Raw genomic sequence first — 21,975 nt, forward strand, 5'->3', positions numbered from 1 at the left:
TTCTCTCCCATCCTTATTTAACATACGGGCTGAATACATATAAATAAAGAATTTAAGATTCAGTGAGAGCAGCAGAGTTTTCTCAGAGACTATGTCCTTATCTCCAAATGTGTAAGGCATATGGTGCTGACTGCCAGATGCAGATGTTCAGCTTGTTTGCATCAAATATTATATATACAACTCTCCTTTAAAAAAGGAAAAGAAAGAAATGTCTCTAAGAGTAGCTGTATTAACAGTTTTATTGCATTCAGTGCACACTTAACAACTCGCTGTGTGTGTGTGTGTGTGTGTTTAGATGTTGTTGTGGGGTTTTCGGGTAATTAAAAATGTTGGTAGACATTATGTAGCTATTTCAGTTATTGCCAGTTTCAACGATATGGTTTCTCTTCTGTGTTTTGTAGGATATCGTGGGTCAGAAGCTGCCGTACAGATCTAAGAGATCCCTGCTGGTTCCTAATATATCTATAAGTGAGAATGAGCGAGGTCCCTTTCCCAAGTTCATTGGCCAGGTAAGGAACACATGCTCCTATCATCCCAGATACAGATATTGTTTAAAGTGCATTAAATAGCAATTTTAAAAGCTTATTTTTCATAAAAAATAAGTTAAAACTGAAATGGCTCTCTTTCCTGTCTTTTTTAACCACAGACTTATTTACAAAATATATAAAATGTTGTTTTTATCTTCTTCCAAAAACACTAAGGTTGACCTTTGACCTTTATAGTGTTGTTTTTTTAGACAATATATTCATATTTTACAGTTCTTGCCAATATTCAATATTCAACGCATGTAGGAGTCATTTATCCTGCACACAGTCAAAAGCAGAGTAATTACCAGACTGAACTGTTTTTAATTGCCCACTTGTCTGCTTTATTTTGACAAGCTACAATGATTTAAAAAAATGCTAATCAGATTATTATTGTTATATTTTTGAGGGAGATTTGATGTGTGAAAATTAATTAAATTGTGTAAATACTTTCTTTAATTACTGTTTATAAAATATTAATTGCATTAAATGTCGGGGCCTGTTGTTAACATTTGGAGCACTAACGCCACACGCTTGTGTTTATTCTGCACTGACATGGATGTTGTTTTTAATATGGTTACTTGTAACCATATAAAGTGGAGACGTTTACCCACCAAAAAGCTGTTTTTTCTGCTTTTGAAAATATCCTTTCATAGCAGATGTTTACTGGATGACACGGTTTTATATTTAAAAGCTGTTGTTGTTTGAGAAAAGTCGAGTTAGTACTTTAAATGATCGACGCAGGTGGAGCGTTTTATTCTGAGATCAAGTATGACGCGTGCCGCCATGTAGAGAGGAAAGCCAGATGTTCATTTTCATCTATAGTTTGTCGCGCTCTGATTTCGTTTTAAATGCTGATTTTCAGTTTATTAAAGAACTAACAATAACATCCTGACATGGAGGGACTTTCATGTGTTTTGGGCCCGATCAAAATTCTTGACAAAATAATAAAAAAATAAAGATTTTTTGTTTTTCAGATTAAAGCGCTAAACTGTTGTGATATATGTATAAGTGTTGCAGCGTAACATGTATCTATAAGCTATATATATTCAACACGTTCTCACTCCCAAAGCGTAACATTTTACGCTAGGTGACAAATCGTCAACATATTACGTTTTCGGCTACCCACCACGTTCCTAAATGACGACCTCGGAAAAACGAGGAAATATGAGAACTGTATGGACTCAATCTACACATGTTCGCTCTTTTTCTTCAAATCGCTTAGAAACACGCTATTTAACATCATTAAAGTCCTGGTTAACCTCAGGAAAAAGGTTATGGTTAGGGCTGGAATACAGGGCTGGAACGTCTATTACCGCGGGAGCATCATTGCACTGGATTTCGGCCATAACCCGCCGCGTACCATAAGAACACCGAAGGTCTCCTTTTGCGTTCCTCAAGAACGTCCCGGGACGTGACAAAACGTCGGCATGTTACGCCTCGGGAGTGAGAACGGGCTGATATATTACAGTGTTAGTAAAAAATGTAAAATTAAAAAGTTAAAGTTAAAGTGGATGTATGATAAAAGACCTTTCAAACTCGGCACATCTCTATCAAATAAATAGAACTAATAAATAGAAAAATAACAACACATTTTCATAGAATCTATTCTTGGTGATCAGTCGTTTTTCTTATCTGTAATTTTATTGTTTTACATCCTTTAATCAGTTTAAGCCGAAACGATCAGCTTTGGAGCCTTTTTGTAAAGAAAACTCTGATACTTACATAATCTTCAGTTATGGGTCGAGTGTGCAAACATTTGCAAACATCCCTGAATTTAAACCTTCATGTGCATATTTATTAAAACACAAATGTGAAGTGTGTGTTACAGAAAAAAGTTTACATTTGGACTTTTGGTAAATTCTCTGATTCTTTCATCACAGAAATAAACTAAGTGTGTGTCCTGGCAACAAAGCAAAGGTGACGCAGCTGATTACTCGTATGGGAGATTAAAAACATAAATAACTTGCTCGACACTCTAGTTTCTCTCTCAGACGTGTTTTATTTCACTTTTTCACATGCAACATGTAAATCACTTCACCTGAACCCCGCAGAACGAACAATCAACCAAAAGTCAAACACGTTGACACCTGTGTGAGGTATTTATATTGATCTGTATTACAAAGCTTTGATTTATGAGCTTTGCTCTAAGGCTGGGCACTGAGAGATCATCCACAGCTCTCAATGCTCACTCAGACTAAAATAAAAAAGATATCCCTCTCTGAGCCTTGCACATAACAGATAATTGTGCCCTGGAGAGCATGACCACAGCACAAAGCCCGGCTCGACCCCTCATACTAATGCTGTGCTCAGTGTGGTCCCTGTAAAGCCTGGAGATACAAGGTTGGACTGGACCCAGTGTGTCAGACCACCAGGTGATACTTTTGCGGGACAACTGTTGGCCGTGGGGTCGTGCAAATTTCTTGCCAACAGCAGGAAGATAAGAGTCAGCAGAATAGAGTAATCTGTATGGGACACATTATTTCTGTACCTGTGATACAGGAGGAGCAGTTTACCCTGCGCAGCATTCAAACGAGCAACAGGAGCATCACTCTCTTCTTCCATTGGGATGCCTTAACCGTCCGTCTAGTTTCCCAATTCCTGCTTCTCATCACTATTTGTGCATCCCATACATTCATGCCTGTACCCTTCATCCCTCAGCTCTGCATGAGAAGACAGGCTAATGTTGGCTATTTTACCTAATAGAAGCTATGTGTTGGTGACTTGGCGGAATTGATTTTCCACACCAATAGCTTTTCTTCTTCTTATACAACCATACTACTTCCATGTGGCAGCCATTCATTTTTCATCCTTCCTTCTTCCGTCTGAGAGATAAGCAGCAAGAAGCACTGAGAGGAATACAATTTGAATGTGTAGTGTGTGCATATGTGCACATGTGCAATGTGTGTGTGTACTTTAAGGGGGGGTCAGCTGTCAGCAGGGCTCACAGAGGAAGGCTAAGAACCTTGTTGTTTATGTCACACCTCCTGCTAGCTGTGGAAGTGTTTTGATACAGAGGTCTCCCCCCTGCCCTCCCTCGGGAGCCCTTAAACAGCTCACACAGCAGCTGGAACATGTATCGAAACAGATATGCTTAAACGTTTCTCTTCGTAGATGCCACTTCAGTCTCTGCTAATAGGACCATTTTTTAGACTGTTGTATTTAGGAAGACAAGTCAGTCAAATCAGCCCATGTGGTCTACATGCTTCATCTTAAAGGGTCCTTTTAATTTTTTTATTTTCATTTTTTGCCTTCTTGTTTGGGATTAAGTGTGAGTCATTCTGTCATGTGGGGATAGAAGGCTGATAAAATAACTTCAAGCTTCAGGGAGAAATGTTTTCATCGACCTATAAATATTAGGGGTGCAACAATACTGAACCGTTCGATACAGTGCTTTCGGTTCGGTACGCATATGTATCGAACAATACAAATTTTGTAATTTATTTTATCAACTTTTCTTCTGACGATGCTGTCTGTGTTGAGCGCTCAGTGGATCTGCGCTTGACAGTGCAGCCTAGGCGGAGTAGTCGAACGCAGATTCACTGAGCGCAGATCAAGCTAGCCAGACAGAAGCTAAGCTCGTTGCAACATGGCAAATTGAACCTCCCCCCACCCTCATTCAGATCTGGCGTTTGGAACTATTTTGGTCTTCATGTGACGTATGACCCTGAAGGTAAGCCCGTCATGGACAAAAGTAAAACAGTATGTCGGATGTGCCACGCAATGCTCAATTACATGGGTGGGAACTAGTGCGTTAGCGCAGTTAGCTCCTTAACGTGTTAGCCGTCCAGCCCCACGCACAGGGCGATCCGCGGTAGCTCGCTAACGGAGATTTGCGGCGTTAACGTCATTTCAGATTAACGCTGACAGCACTAGTGGGAACACAACGAATATGACTGCACATTTACTCCGACATCATCCTAGTGCAAAGACAAGTGGAAGCAGACAAAAACAACAAGCACGCATGCTACAAACTTTACCCGAGTCATTTAGACAGCCGTTAGCACATAATTCTCCTTATGGGGACCTGATATGTTTAATATGCTGCTGAGAATATAGCCCAGAAGAAGCGTATAGTATAGCTTTTATTTTGGAAAGAGACATTTCTCTGTAATAAACTCTCTTTTCCAAAGATGAGGGATTTCTCCATCAGATAGATTTATTATTTTATTACTTTGTTGTTTCAGCAACATTAAATTTAAAAACTGTACTTTTGAGTTAAAATATATATTTATAATTTTAATAAATGACAAATTAAAAAGGCATGAACATTTTTTTGTATCGAAAAAATATCGAACTGTGACACCAAAGTATCGACCGGTGAATGTTGTGTATTGTTGCACCCCTAATAAATTGTTTCTTTCAGACAGAAGGATTTATTTATTTATTTTTCATAAACTCCTTATTTTTCAGCCATTGTGATTGCTGCAGTATTAGTTTTTGGCAGTTTGGTAAGTCCTCCTGTAAAAGACTGAAAATACAGTTTTTTATTGCACAAAAACTAACAAACAGAAAAAGTATTGTTGTGTTTTTGGAAAGTTGGGATTTTTACTGGGTTTCTGTCTCTTTTTTCGGCTCACATTTGATCGTCCAGCCAACAGCTTGCTCCAGTTTTGAGCTGTTTTCCCTTTATCTAAGGGATGTTTCAAATTGCAATTCTCCTGAAGCCATAAGACCCCATTAAATCTGGTTGGGAGCGAATCACAAGTGATGACCAAAGGAAAACAAACTGAAAGTTGAACCCTGGGAAACACAGGATAGAATGTAATTGAGAACCAAGCAACAAAGCGGTATTGGACCCAGCGTTTCAAGTTCATCTGTCTTTTTCTGTCACTGGAATCTGTTGCTGCTCCATGAAATAAAAATATGTTTTTTCCGTAACGGTGTAAACAATGAGAGGCGGTGGATTGGCCAGATGCTGGCAGAAGTTATGAGCTGCAGTCTATCTGGGTCAGATATAAACCAAGTTTAGGTGGAGTTTATTGTTGTTGTGCTGACTTTTTGCAGTCAGTTACAATAACTCGTACTGGGTACTAGCTAGCATGACGGAGTTTCTATACAGCTGGGTGGTGCTATGATGTTACTGATAGTGAACTTTATTTTATTCATAAGGTTAGTTAGTAGAGTTGCCAACCGTCCGTAAAAAGCTGAATCGTCCTGCATTCAGAGAAAATATTACGCATTTTGTATTGAGGTGAAAAGGAACAGTTTGTCCCGGACTTCAGCTAGAATTAAAAAAAGACACAAAGCTGGATTTATTCTGTCTCTTTATGCTGCACAGCTGCCTCTCCTTCTCTCATTCTCTCCCTCTCCTGTTGCTCCTTCAATCATGAAACTGATCAATGATCAGCTGATCGTCTCTCTTGTTTGTTTATCGCCCACTTTGTGCCAGAAAAAGGAAACCAGCTGATGTCGCGCTAAACAACAGCAGCACGTTTAAGCTTGATCAGCTGTTGTTAGCATTTATTTAATATCACTTTCTAGTATCAGCTGATGTTTGCTGGAGCCACAGCTGTAAAGCTGCTGGTCATGATGTGGGTTTGGATATGTGGTGAGAGGGAAACATGAAGATGAAACCAGGAGATGTCCTTACTGAATCATCAGAGCTGTGATGGAGAAACAGGTTTACCTTTTAGGTGACATGGATGAGTTGAAGTTATGAACTGTTTCTGAGAGACAAATAACACCAGGATCCTTTTCTAAGTAGCTGACAGCTGGTAACTGTGCAGGGGCGGGTCTAGCAAAGTGTTGCCAGGGGGGCAGGTAGGGCATTAACAGGGAAAAGGGGGCACAAAGAAATACTTTTCTGTCTTATTCTCATTTAAAATGTCTCACTTTTAACAAATAATTATCTGAATCTTACAACAGATGTTTTCATCTGATGTAAAATGTATAGAAGTCCATTACTGTATGTAGTAACTGTTAAGTCTAATATACCCTAGTAAGCTATAGTACTTTTTCCTTTGGGAAGATACCATCTGTTCAGTTCTGTTGAAGAAAGATGTTGAATCTGTTTAATTATTCTTGAAAAATAATTTATTTCTGTGCATTATTTTTTCACACTGCATCAAATTAAAGTTGATTACGTTGATTAAGCATCATGAGGTGGAGGGTGGTTCCCTATTTTTGTTTGTTTTTGCTGGGAGTTTGCAACCCTATTGGTTAGGTTGCTTACTCTTTAAAATACCAGAATAGGGAGGATGGAGCAGGTTTAAGTTTATTAGATTGATCAGTTTTGCTGAACTATGAAATATTTTGGGTGCAGTGTATTTTTTGCATACAGGTATAACAGAATAGCTTTAGTGTTTTGTTTTAAACTTGAGTATAAACTTGCAGCAAGATATTTAAAAAACAGTTTTATGATTAAAAACACACTATATCAGATTTATATCGGTATCGGCCGATATCCAAATTTATGATATCGGTATCGGACATAAAAAAGTGGTATTGTGCCATCTCTAGTCCTAATAGAAAGTCTTTATATCAGAGTGAGCGGTTAATCGTAAAATAAATACAAATTTATAGTCTAGGAAAAAAAAAGCTTCATTAAATACCCACCAAAGTCTCCGACGTGTCAACACGGAGTCTCAAACGCTTCAATCAGCAGAGCAATCGTAACTTTTTGTGCTGAAGGTGTCAGTTATTCACCCTGTGTTTATCCTTCTTTACCTTTGGGTCCAGCTCACAAATCAACTCAACGTGTCTGACTCGACCTGACAGCACCAATAAAGTTCTGCTGGTGAGAGGAATGAGGCCCCGGTTTGGTCGTAGCCTCAGCCTCAAACGTAGTACAGCGAGTAGATGTTTCTGACACCTTTGTTTCATTGTTTCGGTGAGGAGCGCAGCCTGATTTGCTCTGCCTGTCAGCCTGTATGCATCTGTTGTCTTTTCACCCTCGATCTGGTGTCTGTCAGCTGTAGTGTTTCTTCCTTTAAACTTTTGCATCTTTTCTCCAACCACTGTATCCGTCTTTGTCTTCCTGTTATTACATAAAGAAGCTACAATATCAGAAAACTAGGCCGCCTTCAGCCCTCTCATCAGATCGAACCGATTTGCTTAATTGTCTAATGAAAAGCACAGAGTTCTTGACTCTATCTCACCGTCTGTCTTTCAGCATGACAATCATGCTCGTTTTGCTCGCCGACAGCCAGTTAAAACTATCTGACGCGGACTTCCAGACGCACAGAGCCCATGTGAAATCCATTTTGATGAGAGGGACTTAGAAGAATGAGGGGATGCAATAAAAACCAGATTTGTCAGCTGTGAACTACGTGAGAGATGCTGTCCGTGTGTGAGCCTGAGCAAGATTGAAAGATTGGTCATCCATCTGCCTGAGAAAAGCCCATCGAGAACGCTAGCAGCTCCATTTATTTCTGCTTTTAAAATAAAAATCCTATTTTTTCTCTGTGCTCTGCATTTGTTGGTGTGTGAACTTGAATGTCACAACTGTTGCCATGGGGAAAAAACACTTATAAAGGTAACAAGGGCACGCTAAACTGTGTGAACGAGAGTTTGTTTTCAAGAGCAGAATTTCCCATTACAGCAGTTCCAGCCGACCCTCTTAGCACAGTCTTGATGCTTAATAACACTCTTGTGTTCATGCTTCTTTTTCCACATGGGCTCTTGATCGTTGCTCCTCTCAGCTCATTGTGATTGGTTCAGAGTGTATTGGCTGATGGGTAATGATTAGCAGAGCCCTCACTAACCAGTCAAAGCCTGTTAATTAGCCCGACTGTGTTTCCCATCGTCCAGCGTGAAGGACCTGCTCTGTTTGTCCGCGTCTTCACTCGGCCTTTCTGTCTCGTCCCCCTCATTAGCAGGCTGGAGTGGCAGGACAATCAGGCAAAGCGCTGTTACGAGCTTTGCATGCTTGTACACACACACGCACACGCACACGCACACGCACACACACACACACACACACACACACACACTGGCGCGGTCCCAGGAGTCCTTTTATGGCTGGTGATTGTCATTCGCAGCTGGCTGTGTGACCTTGACAGGGATAACAGAAGCATCACTGAGGGATGCTACTGCATACTCTTCCTCTCTCTCTCTCTCTCTCTCACACACACACACACACACACACACACACACACACACACAGGAGTCAGAATACTCCCTCGTTCTCCCTTAAAAAGTACAAGGACAAGCGTAGTGTGTGTGTGTTGAAGGTTTTTGCACGTTAATGACTCTGATCATGTTTTCTTTAGACTAACTTTATATTAAATGTGTTTTTCATGAAGATATCTTTGTACATTCAGTCCTGTGCATAGCCTGTGATTCAGTGTCCTGCAGAACCACCTTTAGCAGCAATGAGTTTAAATTATTTTCTGTTTGACTTTAAAGAGTGTCTCACATCGATGTGTGTCTCACTCTACTTCATAAAATTATCCAGTTGAGGTTTGCTGGCATGTGTTTGTGCACAGCTCTCTTAAGGTCCCGCCACAGCGTTTCAGTCAGACTGAGGTCTGGACCGTGATTTTTGCTGCTGTGCTTTTGATCGTCGTCTTGTTGTACGACCCAGTTTCGTCCGAGCTTTAGCCTGACGTCTCGCTCTAATCAGATGATGAACAAAGGAGTTCATAGTCAAATGCATGAGTGCAGCGTTCCCCTATGACTGCAAAACAAGCCCAAACCATCAGAATGTACTGGGCAGTGTTTGTACTGACATGCTGTGTTTTTCTTACCAAGCAGGGTGCGGTGCATCATGGCCAGACGTCTCCTTTTTTAACAAAAAAAACCATTGTTTCCAAAGTCTTATAAGTTTGCTCAAATGCAACTTTGCAAACTGTAGCTGTGCTGCAGTGTTCTTCTAGGAAACAAGAGGCTTTCTCCTGGTAAACTCCCTTTACTTCGGTCTTAACTCTCCTCTCCTCCATAGCTGCTCGTCTCCTTACTGGTAGTGGGCGGCGTCTCTATCACCCCTGTCCTTGCTGATCTGCATTGGCTTCCCGTTAAGTAGCGCATTCAATTCAAAATCCTGCTGCTTACCTTCCGAATTATTAACAATATAGCGCCAAGTTACCTCATAGAGCTACTTAGATCACACACCCCTACTAGAGCATTAAGATCATCTTCCCAGTCACTCTTGGTACTGCCGATCTCGGCTGAAGACTAGAGGTGATCGCGCGTTTGCCCGATTTATGGAATAACCTCCCCATTGATATACGCGAGTCTGATTCCATCCATTCCTTCAAATCGCAGTTAAAAACACTTATTTAGCCCCGCCTTTTCTACCAGTTAACGCTTGCTTGATAGTTAGCAAGTTTCTACACTTAGCCTTCTTTTATGCTTTTATATGCAATTCTTTTGCCTTCATGTGTTTTAATGCCATTCAACCTGCTAGCATGTTTTGGTACCTTGCCATCGCCCTCATCCTTCCCTGTTACTTCATCTTACCCTCTTGCATGTTAAGCACTTTGGTGCACCACTGGTTTTTAAATTTAAAAGTTTGTTTCTAGTCGTGTTCTGTAGTAAAGATTGACATCTAACATGCTGATCAAGGCTTATAATTTATTATGTTATTTTTTATTTGCAGTTTATCTGAGTTTGGGGTAAATTTGTCGCAGCATCCACTTCTGGGTAGATTGTGGCATTATGTTAACGCACAGTTGGATGCTCCAGAGCTGCAAACTTTCCAAAGTTCTGTTTTTACAGAGGTGCTCACACCTGCTGATGATTCATTAATAAAGTGCATTTGATTAGCAGCAGCTTACTGCTACATATAATTCCCACAGAAGCAGCAAGTCTGCACTCGGTATTTCAACTCCTGTTTCACATCACTAATCACAGCGACACACACCTATACAAGGTTTTATTCCTCGTCCACCTGACATTTTGCATACGCTGGTTTTAACACACCAAAACCAATCACAAACACACACTCTGATGTTGATCTTATTGTTTTGCTGCTCATTTTTTCACCAAGCTGCTGTTTGGTGTTGCAGAGCAGCGGCACACCTCTTGTCATCTTCCTGCAGTATCACAAACCCCGCAGTCTTTCATGTATGCTTGGGTGGTAATGAGATCTGATAGAAGGAGGTGAGATTCTCACACACAGACACACACACAGGGAGACAGACTCAGTGGAGACGAAGGCACTGGGAGCACATTTCTTCGCGTGTGCATCACAGAGAGTATGTGCACAGTAAATTATCACGCTGGGGCCCCACAGAGACGTCGTCTAATCAGTCTAAACTTCTCCTGACACTTCAGCTACTCTCCAGCTGAAGTTATCGTACCTTTATCAGTGAGCTCTCGCTCTCCCACAGTCCCTACATCCGCCTCTCTCTCTTACTCTCTCCTCATCCAGCCTCCCTCTACAACTGTTCTTGTTTTTCCCTCCACTCCCCCCCCACGCCTATCAAAGTTTGATGCCAAGCCATCTGTGAATCCAACTAATGTTGCACCTCATTCTTTTTCACTTCTCTTCATCTGACCCAGTTTGTCACTCTCTGCAGGTGCTGGCTGTCACTGTGATTACAGACCAGAAATATCTCTCTTTAATGACAGCAGTGCCACCTGTTTGAGCGTGTGCAGTGCTGGGTTTTTGTTTCCGCGTTCTGTCCTACGAAGACGACGTTTTATGCCACTCTAACTTTTAATATTGCCATTTTTTAAAAGAAAAACAAAGAAAAAGAAAAGCCAAGAGGAGATATTCTCAGCATGCGGTGCTTATTCATAAAAAGCTGCCTACTGCTAAGCTTTTTTAAAAATGTGGATGTTTCTTTATCTTTTAAAAAGAAGAAGAAGAAGCACAAGAGGAAATGGAAAAGGATGACTATATAAAGAAATATTGATGCTTAACAGAAGAGCTGGGATGGACATATTAGAGAGAGTAAGAACCGGGGCACCAAGGAGCCGTAGAGCGAGAGGGAGCAGAGGGAAAAGATGAAGCGGGACATGGAGATAAATGGCAGAGAGCTCTGGAGAGGCTATAAGCATTTCAGCTTCATCTGGTGCAGGCTTGTAACGCTGTAGTCTCATGTCCCATGCTCTTTCAAGTGGGAGTAGAAAGGCCTTCATTTTAGCTGCTGTCCCATTGAAGTGTAGTCTCATTAAAGGCAGCCTCGTGGCATTTCTCTTATCACAGGCGCCATACAGGGTGACCATTTAGATCCTTGACACAGCGACAGTGTTGAGGCCCACAGTGCTGACACTGGTGATGACCCTCGGCTGCTTCTGTGGCATTTAGAAAGAACAGATTTACAGAAGTGATGGGTTTCAAGATGTTTTGGTTTCCTTTGTTTTCTGAACATTTTTGTGTGATTTACTTTATTTATTTTTGATAAGCTTAAAAAGATACACAACGTGAGGTGTGAGCTACACTGATCCATAAGACGAGACAGGAAATGAATCATTCAAATGAAATCACACACACACTCCTTATCTTTACTGTTTTCTAGTCGCTGTATACAAACTTGCCAAATATTCTCAATTCCTACAAATCTCTAATCACTCATTAATTTTAACCACTGCAGTGCAGTACCTGTAATACCTACAGCATGTTCTAATCGCTCTAATAGGATATTATGGTCGACAGTATCGAACGCTGCACTGAGGTCTAGCAGGACAAGCACAGAGATGAGTCCACTGTCAGAGGCCATAAGAAGATCATTTGTAACCTTCACTAAAGCTGTTTCTGTGCTGTGATGAACTCTGAAACCTGACTGAAACTCTTCAAATAAACCATTCCTCTGCAGATGATCTGTTAGCTGTTTGACAACTACTCTTTCAAGGATGTTTGATATAAAGGAAGGTTGGAGATTGGCCTATAAATAGCTAAGACTGCTGGGTCTAGAGATGCTTTTTGAGTAAAGGTTTAACTACAGCCAGCTTGAAGGCCTGTGGTACGTAGCCGATTATTAGAGATAGGTTGATCATATTTAAGATCGAAGAATTAATCAATGGCAGGACTTCTTTGAGCAGTTTTTTAGGAATGGGGTCTAAAAGACACGTTGATGGTTTGGAGGAAGTAATTATTGAAGTTAACTCAGAAAGATCGATTGGAGAAAAAGAGTCTAACTTAACATCAATGGTACTAAGAGTAGCTGTAGATAATATTACATCTGTGGGATGATTATTGGTAATTTTTTCTCTAATGATAAAAATTTTATTTGTGAAGAAGTTCATGAAGTCATCACTAGTTAATGTTAAAGGGATGGTTGGCTCAACAGAGCTCTGACTGTTTGTCAGCCTGGCTACAGAGCTGAAGAGAAACCTGGGGTTGTTCTTATTTTCTTCAATCTGTGACGAATAGTAAGATGTTCTGGGTCCTAAACTCCGTCCACTTCAGGTCCCAAAGTCAAACGAACACTGCAGCATCGCTGAGAGTTACAAACTGTCTAAATTCTTTCATCTTTAATAAAATGATCAGTGTGGCTGCTCTACCAGGTTTAACATCCAGGCATCCTTGAAAACAGGATTTATGAAGTTTAATAGAGTTAGAAGTTAGCAGGAAGTTAGCTCGCTAGCTTCCACCTAAACATGATATAGCATGTTCTGACTGAGAGATTTCTGAGAAAATTCAAACGTACAGCTCTGTTATCACTTCCAACATAAATGAAGACAGAAAACTAAACAGCAGTGACGTTTGTAGGGTTACTGAAGTTGGGCTAGCTGGTATATAATGATGCGCTACGTGGTCGTTAGCGACACAGCTATGTTAGCATAGCATAAACACAGTGAAGCTAACTTTTTCCCACTCGATAAAAGTTAACGTAGGGTTCCCGATGGTTAGAGACAAATGTAATCGCATGGCAGGATGCTGTAAACGGACCAAACTTCAGTCAGGAGAACAACTGAGATAATCCATCCACAATACGAGGTTAGTCATTAATATACTGCAACAACATGGGAATAGAGCAGCTGTGAGAGGATTCGGCATTAATGAATCAATCGTAGGAAGTGGAGGAAGCAAGAAGGAGCTGAGTAAAGTTTGACTTATCTGACTGCCTTATGGTCCGAAAAATATGCTAATTTATTCCTTTTTATTTTATTATATTTTTTTAATATATAATATTTTATTGTATTTATTCCTCATTTGATATATTGACGATGAAGGTGGTGTTCAGTTTTAATAGTGTATAATCCAGATAATCTCTCACTTTTTGCCCTTTCAGGAGCTTTAGTAACTGTTGCTAAATTTGTGACTAAAATGCTTTGTTCTCTCTGTTTTTCTTTTTCTGCACCGGCCTGTTCCTGTTCCTGGGGTACCCGCTCATGCTGCTGGCTACGACAGACTCATGTGAGTGCCTCTATCCAAAAAGCACCGGGGTCAGATCATTCCCGCCTCAGAAAAAAGAAGCGTGAGCCAACTAGATTGGCAGAATTCCTGAAAAGCATCACTGCTTTGTTCACAGTGTTTAATTCAGCGTTTAGTTCAAAACCTTTTTCCTGTGACCTAAATAACAATAATAAAAGCAACAGAACATAACATTTTCACTTAATTATTAAGAAAAACTGTTTTTTATATGAATTATTGAACTGTTCCACTTTCTTTATATCACTGGAATCTGATCATGCTTGTGCAAGCGGTCGCAGCAGGCCTCCAGTGCTCAGGGAGATGATGTGAAATTTCTTGTTTCAGATGAGATGAATTTACCAAGTGATGAAATTAAATCAAAGTCTGTTATAAAATTTTAATTGGTAGTTATCAGGGATTTGCATCACCATTGAAGCCTCTGTAATCTTCTTTTACTGGAATGAATATGTGTGTGTGTCCATATGTCTGCAGCTGATTTCAGCGGGGGAGCCAAGGGAACAAATATTCCGAATGACAGGCCCCGGTGCTGACCAGGATCCCAAAGGTCTCTTCACCATTGACATGAATTCAGGAACCGTGTCAGTCAGCCGCTCAGTGGACCGTGAGGCCAGAGACTCCTACCAGGTCAGCATGTGTTTAAGCCGTGTTCAGATCTGCTGGTTTTTCATTGTCTCACTGATCCACAGACTCCTCCACACATTAACTGTCACTTCCTTTATTTCTCTTTTGTTCTCAAGTTATTAATACGTTTCAATAGTTCAAATAAAGGTTTCTTTAGTGTCACGCTGACACCTGGAAACATATCAGAATAATTATTATTAGTGTTGGTGGTATTTGGATGGTCTTTGTAGTCAGGCAGTTCGTGGCATCAGTCAGAAGCTTGAGGCTTCTTTTATGTTAAAAGAACGTTAGAGTCTGTTTGAGGTGCCCACTAGTGTTTCTGCCCTGGGGGGTTTCAGCCCGACGAAAGCCAGGAAAAGAAGACACTGGCAGAGAAGCTCTGCGTTTTAAGTCAATTGATCTTATCCTGTTTTCTGAAATCAGGCGTAAGTGAGGGTGTTCAACTGGGTGCAAGCTGTGGATTTTTTGAAAAGCCAGAAATAATTCACTCTGTAAATACCAACAGATGTGAGGGGGGGTGGCGCGAGCAGGACAATTAGAAACCCTGATGAAAAATCACATGCAAGCTGATATGCACCATTTTTTTCTTTTGCGCTGCTCAGTTACGCGTGTAGTGGGCAGTAAAATACAGTAGCTGCAACCTGCTTACTGACAAGAGCATCCAGTGATTTAGCTTCCCTACAACTGTCTCCTTAAAAACATGTATATAAAATATCAGTTTCTGTATTTCGTGTATAAATGATTCCAAATAAATGATAAATGGCCGATCAGCAGTACAGGAAGTAGATGCTGTCATCCTGACTTTAGCAGAGCACGGCTAGTTGCTGGCTTGTACAGACTGCTTCACATCTATAGCACCTTGCTGCATCCCAGAATCCAAAGTATCCGTGGCTACAGGAAGTTTTTAGCTCAACCTTGTAAGATAAAACTGCTGGTTGGTTCTGCACTGGTTTGATGCACCATAAGCAACGTGGGATATTTAGTGTGCAGATTAGCAGCCAGGAATCAAACCACCAGCGTTTTCTCCTGAGCCACCTAAGTGCGACTCCTGTCTTCACATCTGCACGAGCGACTCACACCAAGGAGGGGAAATGGACCAGAGTTTGATTTAAATCGTCGTAAGACTTTATGAGACTGTCTTTGGCGCTTGCTAGCCGTCCGGATTTGAGCCGTTTTCTGTGACACGTGTGCTCATCCATTCTTTCTGCTTTCAACACATTCGTTTCAAGAACTGGCTGCTTGCTCGTTACTTACTATATTTTACCGCTTTGGCAAGTGGTGCTGTGACAAAATAATCAATGTTATTGACGCTGCTTGTTAGTGGTGACATTAGTGCTGGCCGGGTTGTATTTTCAGTTTCCAAAGATGATCCAAACAAAATAAACATGATATCAGTTTTTATATTTATATGAGACTTTTCTGTCTCATTTGTTGTCATTATCGAACTCCTGCTTGTGCCCTGGAATAGACTGGGATCTGCCCAGTCTATCCACCCTACGACAGCGAGGATCGCCTCCAGCCCGTCCCTGAGAACTCTTCTTTGTTCGTATAAATCCTCCACAACCCCGTCTTTCATTTTTTCCCATATTATATGCACACTTTACTTGAGCCTTGGCCAACATGCCACAAAGTCAACAAGTTGTAACATGGTTTCCGTAGGCGACCGTGTGGAAGGAGAAGTTTGCACGTAGCCGTCTCTGTTTCCAGAATTTCCCAGGGACTCTCACCCAGTCTGCTTTTGGCCCTGTGACGGGGGCGTCAGTCAGCTGCCAGCTTTGGCTCTGCACTGCTCCCTGTGGCTTCCTTGCAGGTCTCTAAAGACACACAAATCTGCTGCTGCCTGGGCCTTTGTTACCCCTGTCTGTCCCTGCGCACATCCCACAGGGACCTCCAGTTACCTTCACTGCGAGGGTTTTATGGTTGTCTGGGTGCAACTGTCAAGTGGACGACCCTGTATGTTTCATTTTTATTTGCATTATTCTGATGTGAATGTTTAAAAGAGGAAAAGTAGCACAACATCTGTCTTTGAACGGGGATTTTAAGCCCACTTTCACCAGCTTAGACAAACAGACATCATTTTAAACGTTAGTGTTGTTTTTTGTGCTTGAATGAAAATCCATTGCAGTCACAGACCACCTGAAGTCCAGAATCCATGGACATCACCAAATGCTGTGTTTTCTCTCTGGAAACATTGTGCCACCTTTCTTTGTTTGTGCGTCTTCGGAGTTTTCTTCAGTTGCCTGATCCAGCCGCTGAGATACTCCGGAGTTTCTTTTGCACTGAGCTTTGAGTCCTTATCTCTTTTCACTGTGACACCCAGTCTGATCAGTTTCGTAGCGTTCGGCTGAATCTGAGCGTGTAGCCCTTTACACTCAGCAGTCACATCATCATTAAACACTAGTGGCCTGGTTCCACTGACAGACTGAGTCCATGCCTATTCCACAACATTTCCTCCACTGCTGGTTTTTCCAGTTTGGAACACTGTACTGAATTATTTGCAGGGGTGGACACTTTGTAACTACCCAGATCACCTACATTATGTCTAATAGGAGACAAAGGAGAGGTGCCGCAATTAAATAAACACCAGTTTAGAGTGTTAAGTACTGCATTGGTAACATGTGCCCGTGTCATTTTGGAACACTGGAAGGACTCCCATACTCCAACGCTTAAAATGTGGAAACACAGAATGATTGGGAATGTTGCGTGCGAAAAGATGCTGGGAAAAATGCATCATGTGACGGAAGCTGCGCTGGAACAGTGGGACAATTTTTGCACCTACATGTCTACCTGACTTGGACATTTGAGCTTAATACAACATCTGTTAAAACCTCACTGTTTTTGTTTTGTTTTGTTTGTTTGTTTGTTTGTTTTTTATTTATTTGTTTGTTTGTTTTTGTTTGTTTGTTTGCTTCTTGCTTTTGGTTGCTGCATCTTTGTATTTGCTGTTATAAAATTCAAAATCTAATAAAAACAAAAAACAAACATTTCCTCCACCATGTTTGACAGGTAATAATGATAATAATAATAATTATAACAATAACAACAACAACAATAACAATAATAATAATAATAATAACAATAATAATAATAACAATATTAATAATAATAATAATAACAACAATAATAACAACAACAATAATAATAATAACAATAATAACAATAACAACAACAACAATAATAACAATAACAACAACAATAACAACAACAATAATAACAACAATAATAACAACAACAACAATAATAATAATAATATGCTCATAATGTTTTTCATCATGAGCTGTTTTTCTCCTTCTCTATACTTTTCATTATTTAAGTATTTAAGTATTTATGTTCCTGAGTGTAACCAGGTTTGTGCCTGCATGCGTCTGTTATTGACAGTCATGGTGATGCCTTGTTGTTGTAGACTGTGAGGATGATGCAGCTTCGTCCTCGGGAATGTTTGAGACTCGATGTTATGAAGTTGTTTTCAAGGAAATTGTTCGACCATCGAGCCTTTCAGGTGTTCTGGTGTTGCCGCTCTATTTATGCATTTAGGAACATACCAGATTGTTCGCTTTACCACTCCACATGGTTTCCACTGTATCGAGCGCTGTGAATAAATATAAGTGTCAGTGAATGCGATACTTTTTTTTAAATAGTAGTGGTGGTGTACAGAGGCAAAATGAGCAAATGTGTCACTGTACAAAAACCCACAAAGCAGCAGCTTTAAAACAACCTCTCTTAACTTACAGTTTTTGATTTAATAGCTCAGTGAAATAAAGTTTTTGGGTCCAACAAAAGTTTGTACATTAAGCTCTGTGGAAGACGACAGAAACTGTTAGAAAAGAAGAAGCAGAGCAGCGAATAAATATCCAGGGACATTTTCCATTGAAAGAAACTGGTATTGTATTCAGTATGGAGACGTTCAGCAGAGACACGTGACGGCACGGTGACTAATGTGGAGGACTCAGAGACGGTAACAGAAAGTATGGAAATGGGAAGGCTTTACATTTTCATGAATAATAGTGATATATTTTTTTAAAGTATGAAGATGTGGAGTCAGCACCACATTCAAACACTGTTTAATAATTAGTGTCGCTTTTTAATAGAGGAGCTGAAGTTATCTGTGGACTGTATTCACACGCTATTAGAAAATCTGATTTATTAAGGAGGAAACTGTGATCTTAATGTTATTAACCCTTTAAGACCTACCATAGAACCAAGTCCGCCAGAGCTTATATTATATTTTTACATGCTGTGGAGCCATTTTTTGGGAGCATTTCATGTTGCTATACATCAATACAACCATTACAGCCCAAATTTTAATAATATGTCTGCATTAAGTGCATAGTAAATACATAAATTGCAAAAAAGTGCAATAAATACAAAAAAAATGAAAATCGTTTTTGTTTTTTTAACATATATTTCTAGTTAGAGAAATTTAAGAGGCTTATCCCTCAAAACTGTAAATACAAAAAAGTTGCACAAAATAGTTTCCCACCACAGGAAATTTATTTTGAGTGTCTTCATAGTTTTATTTTTGAAATACACCAATTTTTATACACTGCAGGAAAAACGAAAATAAATATTATGATGCAAATTTGCAAAAAAGCAGCATATGCATCAAAATAAACTATTTCCAGCAGTGCAATATGAGTCCTAAGCATCCCAGAAACCACACAGAAAGTCATAAAGTCAAAGATAACTTTTAAAAACACCAGTATAGGCTCATGAGGCCCTGATGGTAAAAAAAAAATACATTTCCGCGAAAATGACATCACTTCCTGTTTCGGGAAGGTCATGGCGGACATGCGATAGTTCACGCTGACGTCTATTCCAACGTAGGAAGTGTTATGAACAGCTGATCGGATCGGCAAAGCGTGTTTCTGGAATATTATGTTTTTGTTGCTGCAAGTGCTTTTTATGCAGTTTTTGCAAAGTTATATGTGGAAGGAAACTGTGACCGAGGACAAGCTGATGGCATAAGATGTAAGTACAACTCCTCCGGTTTCATATGCAAAAAAAATTATTGCGCTAGCTCACGTGGTTGCAGAGCTACCGGGATTTAAAAATAGTTACACAAAACAGAGCATTCCCACTCCGATCGGTTTTAAAGGGTTAAAGGTAAATCTTTGAGGTTATTTAATAGAAAAACTGATACTGTATGTATTATTGATTAGTGTGTGATGATTTCCTCTAAAAAAAAGGTTCATTTTTCTAAACGTAAAATTAAAAATACACTGGTTGTTGTTACCCTGCCATCTTGAAACCAGTGGCTGAGATGGACATCGTTGCTCTGCATATCTGTGTTTCTGTATTTGGCTATAGCAACACTTAGAAGTTACTTTTAATTTAAAGATCACTAATAGCTCTTTCAAATGACATACGTGATTTGCCCGCGCATATTTCCCTCATCATCCTTCTCATCGTGTCCTCCTCGTCTGCACTCCTCTCTAAGCTAACATTACAGATAATGATTAAACGTCTTAAAAATCAAACTTCTGACGAGCCGTTTGATTACATTCTCACATCGTACAAGTTTCATTGCAAAGCGTCCAAGTCCAACAAAGTTAGATCTGCTTCAAAGAAAGTTTCACCGACGCGAGCGAACAACAGCGCTAATAGATGGAGAGGTGCAGGATTCCCACAGCTCACCTCATTATCACTTCACTGACTCCATCAAGCTCCTCGCACAAAGCTGAGGTAAACGGCAGACTGACAGCCTGCAGCACTAAAGGCGACACAGTTGAGTGTCTTGTTTAGTTGTTAATGCAATTGAATTGTGAGGTGTAAGAAAACAGAGATCATGTGACTGTAATCTATAATCTACAGACATGTAGGGCTGAGACTTAACGTGCTGTACCATCATCAAGTCATGGCTTCGGTTTATAGACCTCTGTAGTCACCTCTGGTTTCAGGCGTCCACACATAGAAGTCCCAACAGCAGTATTTTGTTGTGTTGTGTTATTTTTTATTTATTTACTTTTGTTTCGGTCAGAAATTGTTACATTTGGGAAAATGATACAAAATGATAAAAAGCGGCTATTCAAAAATCCCATTCCTGTGCAGTTCATTAAAAGGAGGAAACAAAGAGACTTTGTTTTTGTTGGTTTTAAATACTTTTATAGATAGTGTTAAGTTTTCTTTCTAGAACTGCAGTTCTTGGCGCTTCATTCGGTTAATTTGCAGACCCTTAGAGTCAGAGAGCTCTTACCCACAGTGCAGGTTAAGGACGGCTTTAACCACACCAAATACATTAGGTGTGGTTAAAGCCATCCTAACAGTATGTACCTGACTGCTGACCCAAAATGAATCTTTTCCAACCTACCAAACGCTACTGTTAAGGGTTCAATATTGAGGAGGGACACAGGAGGTAATCCAAATAACAACACTGATCCGGCCGGGTGAAGTCAAACGATGATTTTAATGAACACGCGTGGTGAGATGTACACTGCAAAACATCAGCTGTAGATCTCCGCCCAAAAAGACACTTCAGATTGCTTTTGATTCATCAGGGTTAACGCCCCCTCATGCGTCATCAGATGCAATACATGCATACGTCAAATCAAAACAATGACTTTTAACACAGTTTGAAAAGAACATTGTCTCCACGGCAGGTGCTTCCTGTCCATCTTCTGACTCTCGCTCCTCCAAAACCTCGGGCCATGCTCTGCAACAAACTAGCAATTCTGCACGCACAAAAATGCAGTTGCAAGCAAATATATCTGAACTCTCACCTAGAACATAAGCCTACCTACAGTGTGTGCAATTCTCATGTGCATAATAACCTAACTGAAACTATATCTGTAATATGTTGAATAAAAGCATTCAAAAGCATTTAAGATTATAAATTCAACTCAACAGTTTAAAGTGGTTATAACTGCACCTGTAATAAAGGCTAATTGGGTGCCAATATGTTTAAATATTGACTACAATATCAATGCTGTAGATTATATTATTAATGCAATGGTAATGATGATGATTATTAACAATAGCAGCAAAATAATTTTCCTGATCTCCACACTACCTTTGCATTCGTAGTGTCATAATTAATGGTCAAAAATCTAATTGGAAACGTCCGTCAATGGTTTAATATCTTAGTGGCAATAAAAACCTGATCCAGTCTAATATGTCATTATTTCAAATTCTTGAAGTGAAAAAGCCTCTAATATAAATTCTGCCTTTCATTGCATCTGGGTCATCACTAATGATTGTTATTTCCAGCTTGATAATTGTTATAGCTGAAGCCAAGACACTGAGTCCAGCTGGGCATCAGCACACGCGCCTGAGGCCTCACATTTCCTCTTCCTGTTGTTTTTCCCAGCCGAGCCTACATCATAACTTGCTTTCATTTATTTTGTTGTAATGAGGAGATTTTAAAACAAGTACATTTGTTTAAAAAAAAACGGTACAAGAGTCTGCTATTAAATTCAGTCTGGTTTTATTATCACTTGTCCAGTGCTGTGTGAAGACTTTTATAGTCCCCACTGGCTGTCACAGTCTCTCCTAGTCACATTCATTAAGGGTGTCGCCTTTCCCATCGTAGCTAATGGCTTCATGGGAATGAAACATGAAATATTCAGC

At 40.1% G+C, this 21,975-nt stretch overlaps 1 protein-coding gene across 1 annotated transcript in view; it reads left to right on the forward strand.

Annotated features, from left to right (window-relative positions):
• cdh13 (cadherin 13, H-cadherin (heart)) overlaps window positions 1-21,975 on the forward strand; it is a 463,504-nt gene that overhangs the window by 178,268 nt on the left and 263,261 nt on the right. Inside the window, exons 4-6 of the mRNA XM_087842806.1 lie at window positions 402-509; window positions 13,768-13,773; window positions 14,263-14,415. Coding sequence (XP_087698932.1) covers window positions 402-509; window positions 13,768-13,773; window positions 14,263-14,415 — 267 coding nt within the window. The remainder of the gene's footprint in view (window positions 1-401; window positions 510-13,767; window positions 13,774-14,262; window positions 14,416-21,975) is intronic.

Source organism: Neolamprologus brichardi, chromosome 7 (genome assembly GCF_056152115.1).
Source record: "Neolamprologus brichardi isolate AB-2024 chromosome 7, ASM5615211v1, whole genome shotgun sequence".
In the NCBI taxonomy this organism is placed as follows: Eukaryota; Metazoa; Chordata; class Actinopteri; order Cichliformes; family Cichlidae; genus Neolamprologus; species Neolamprologus brichardi.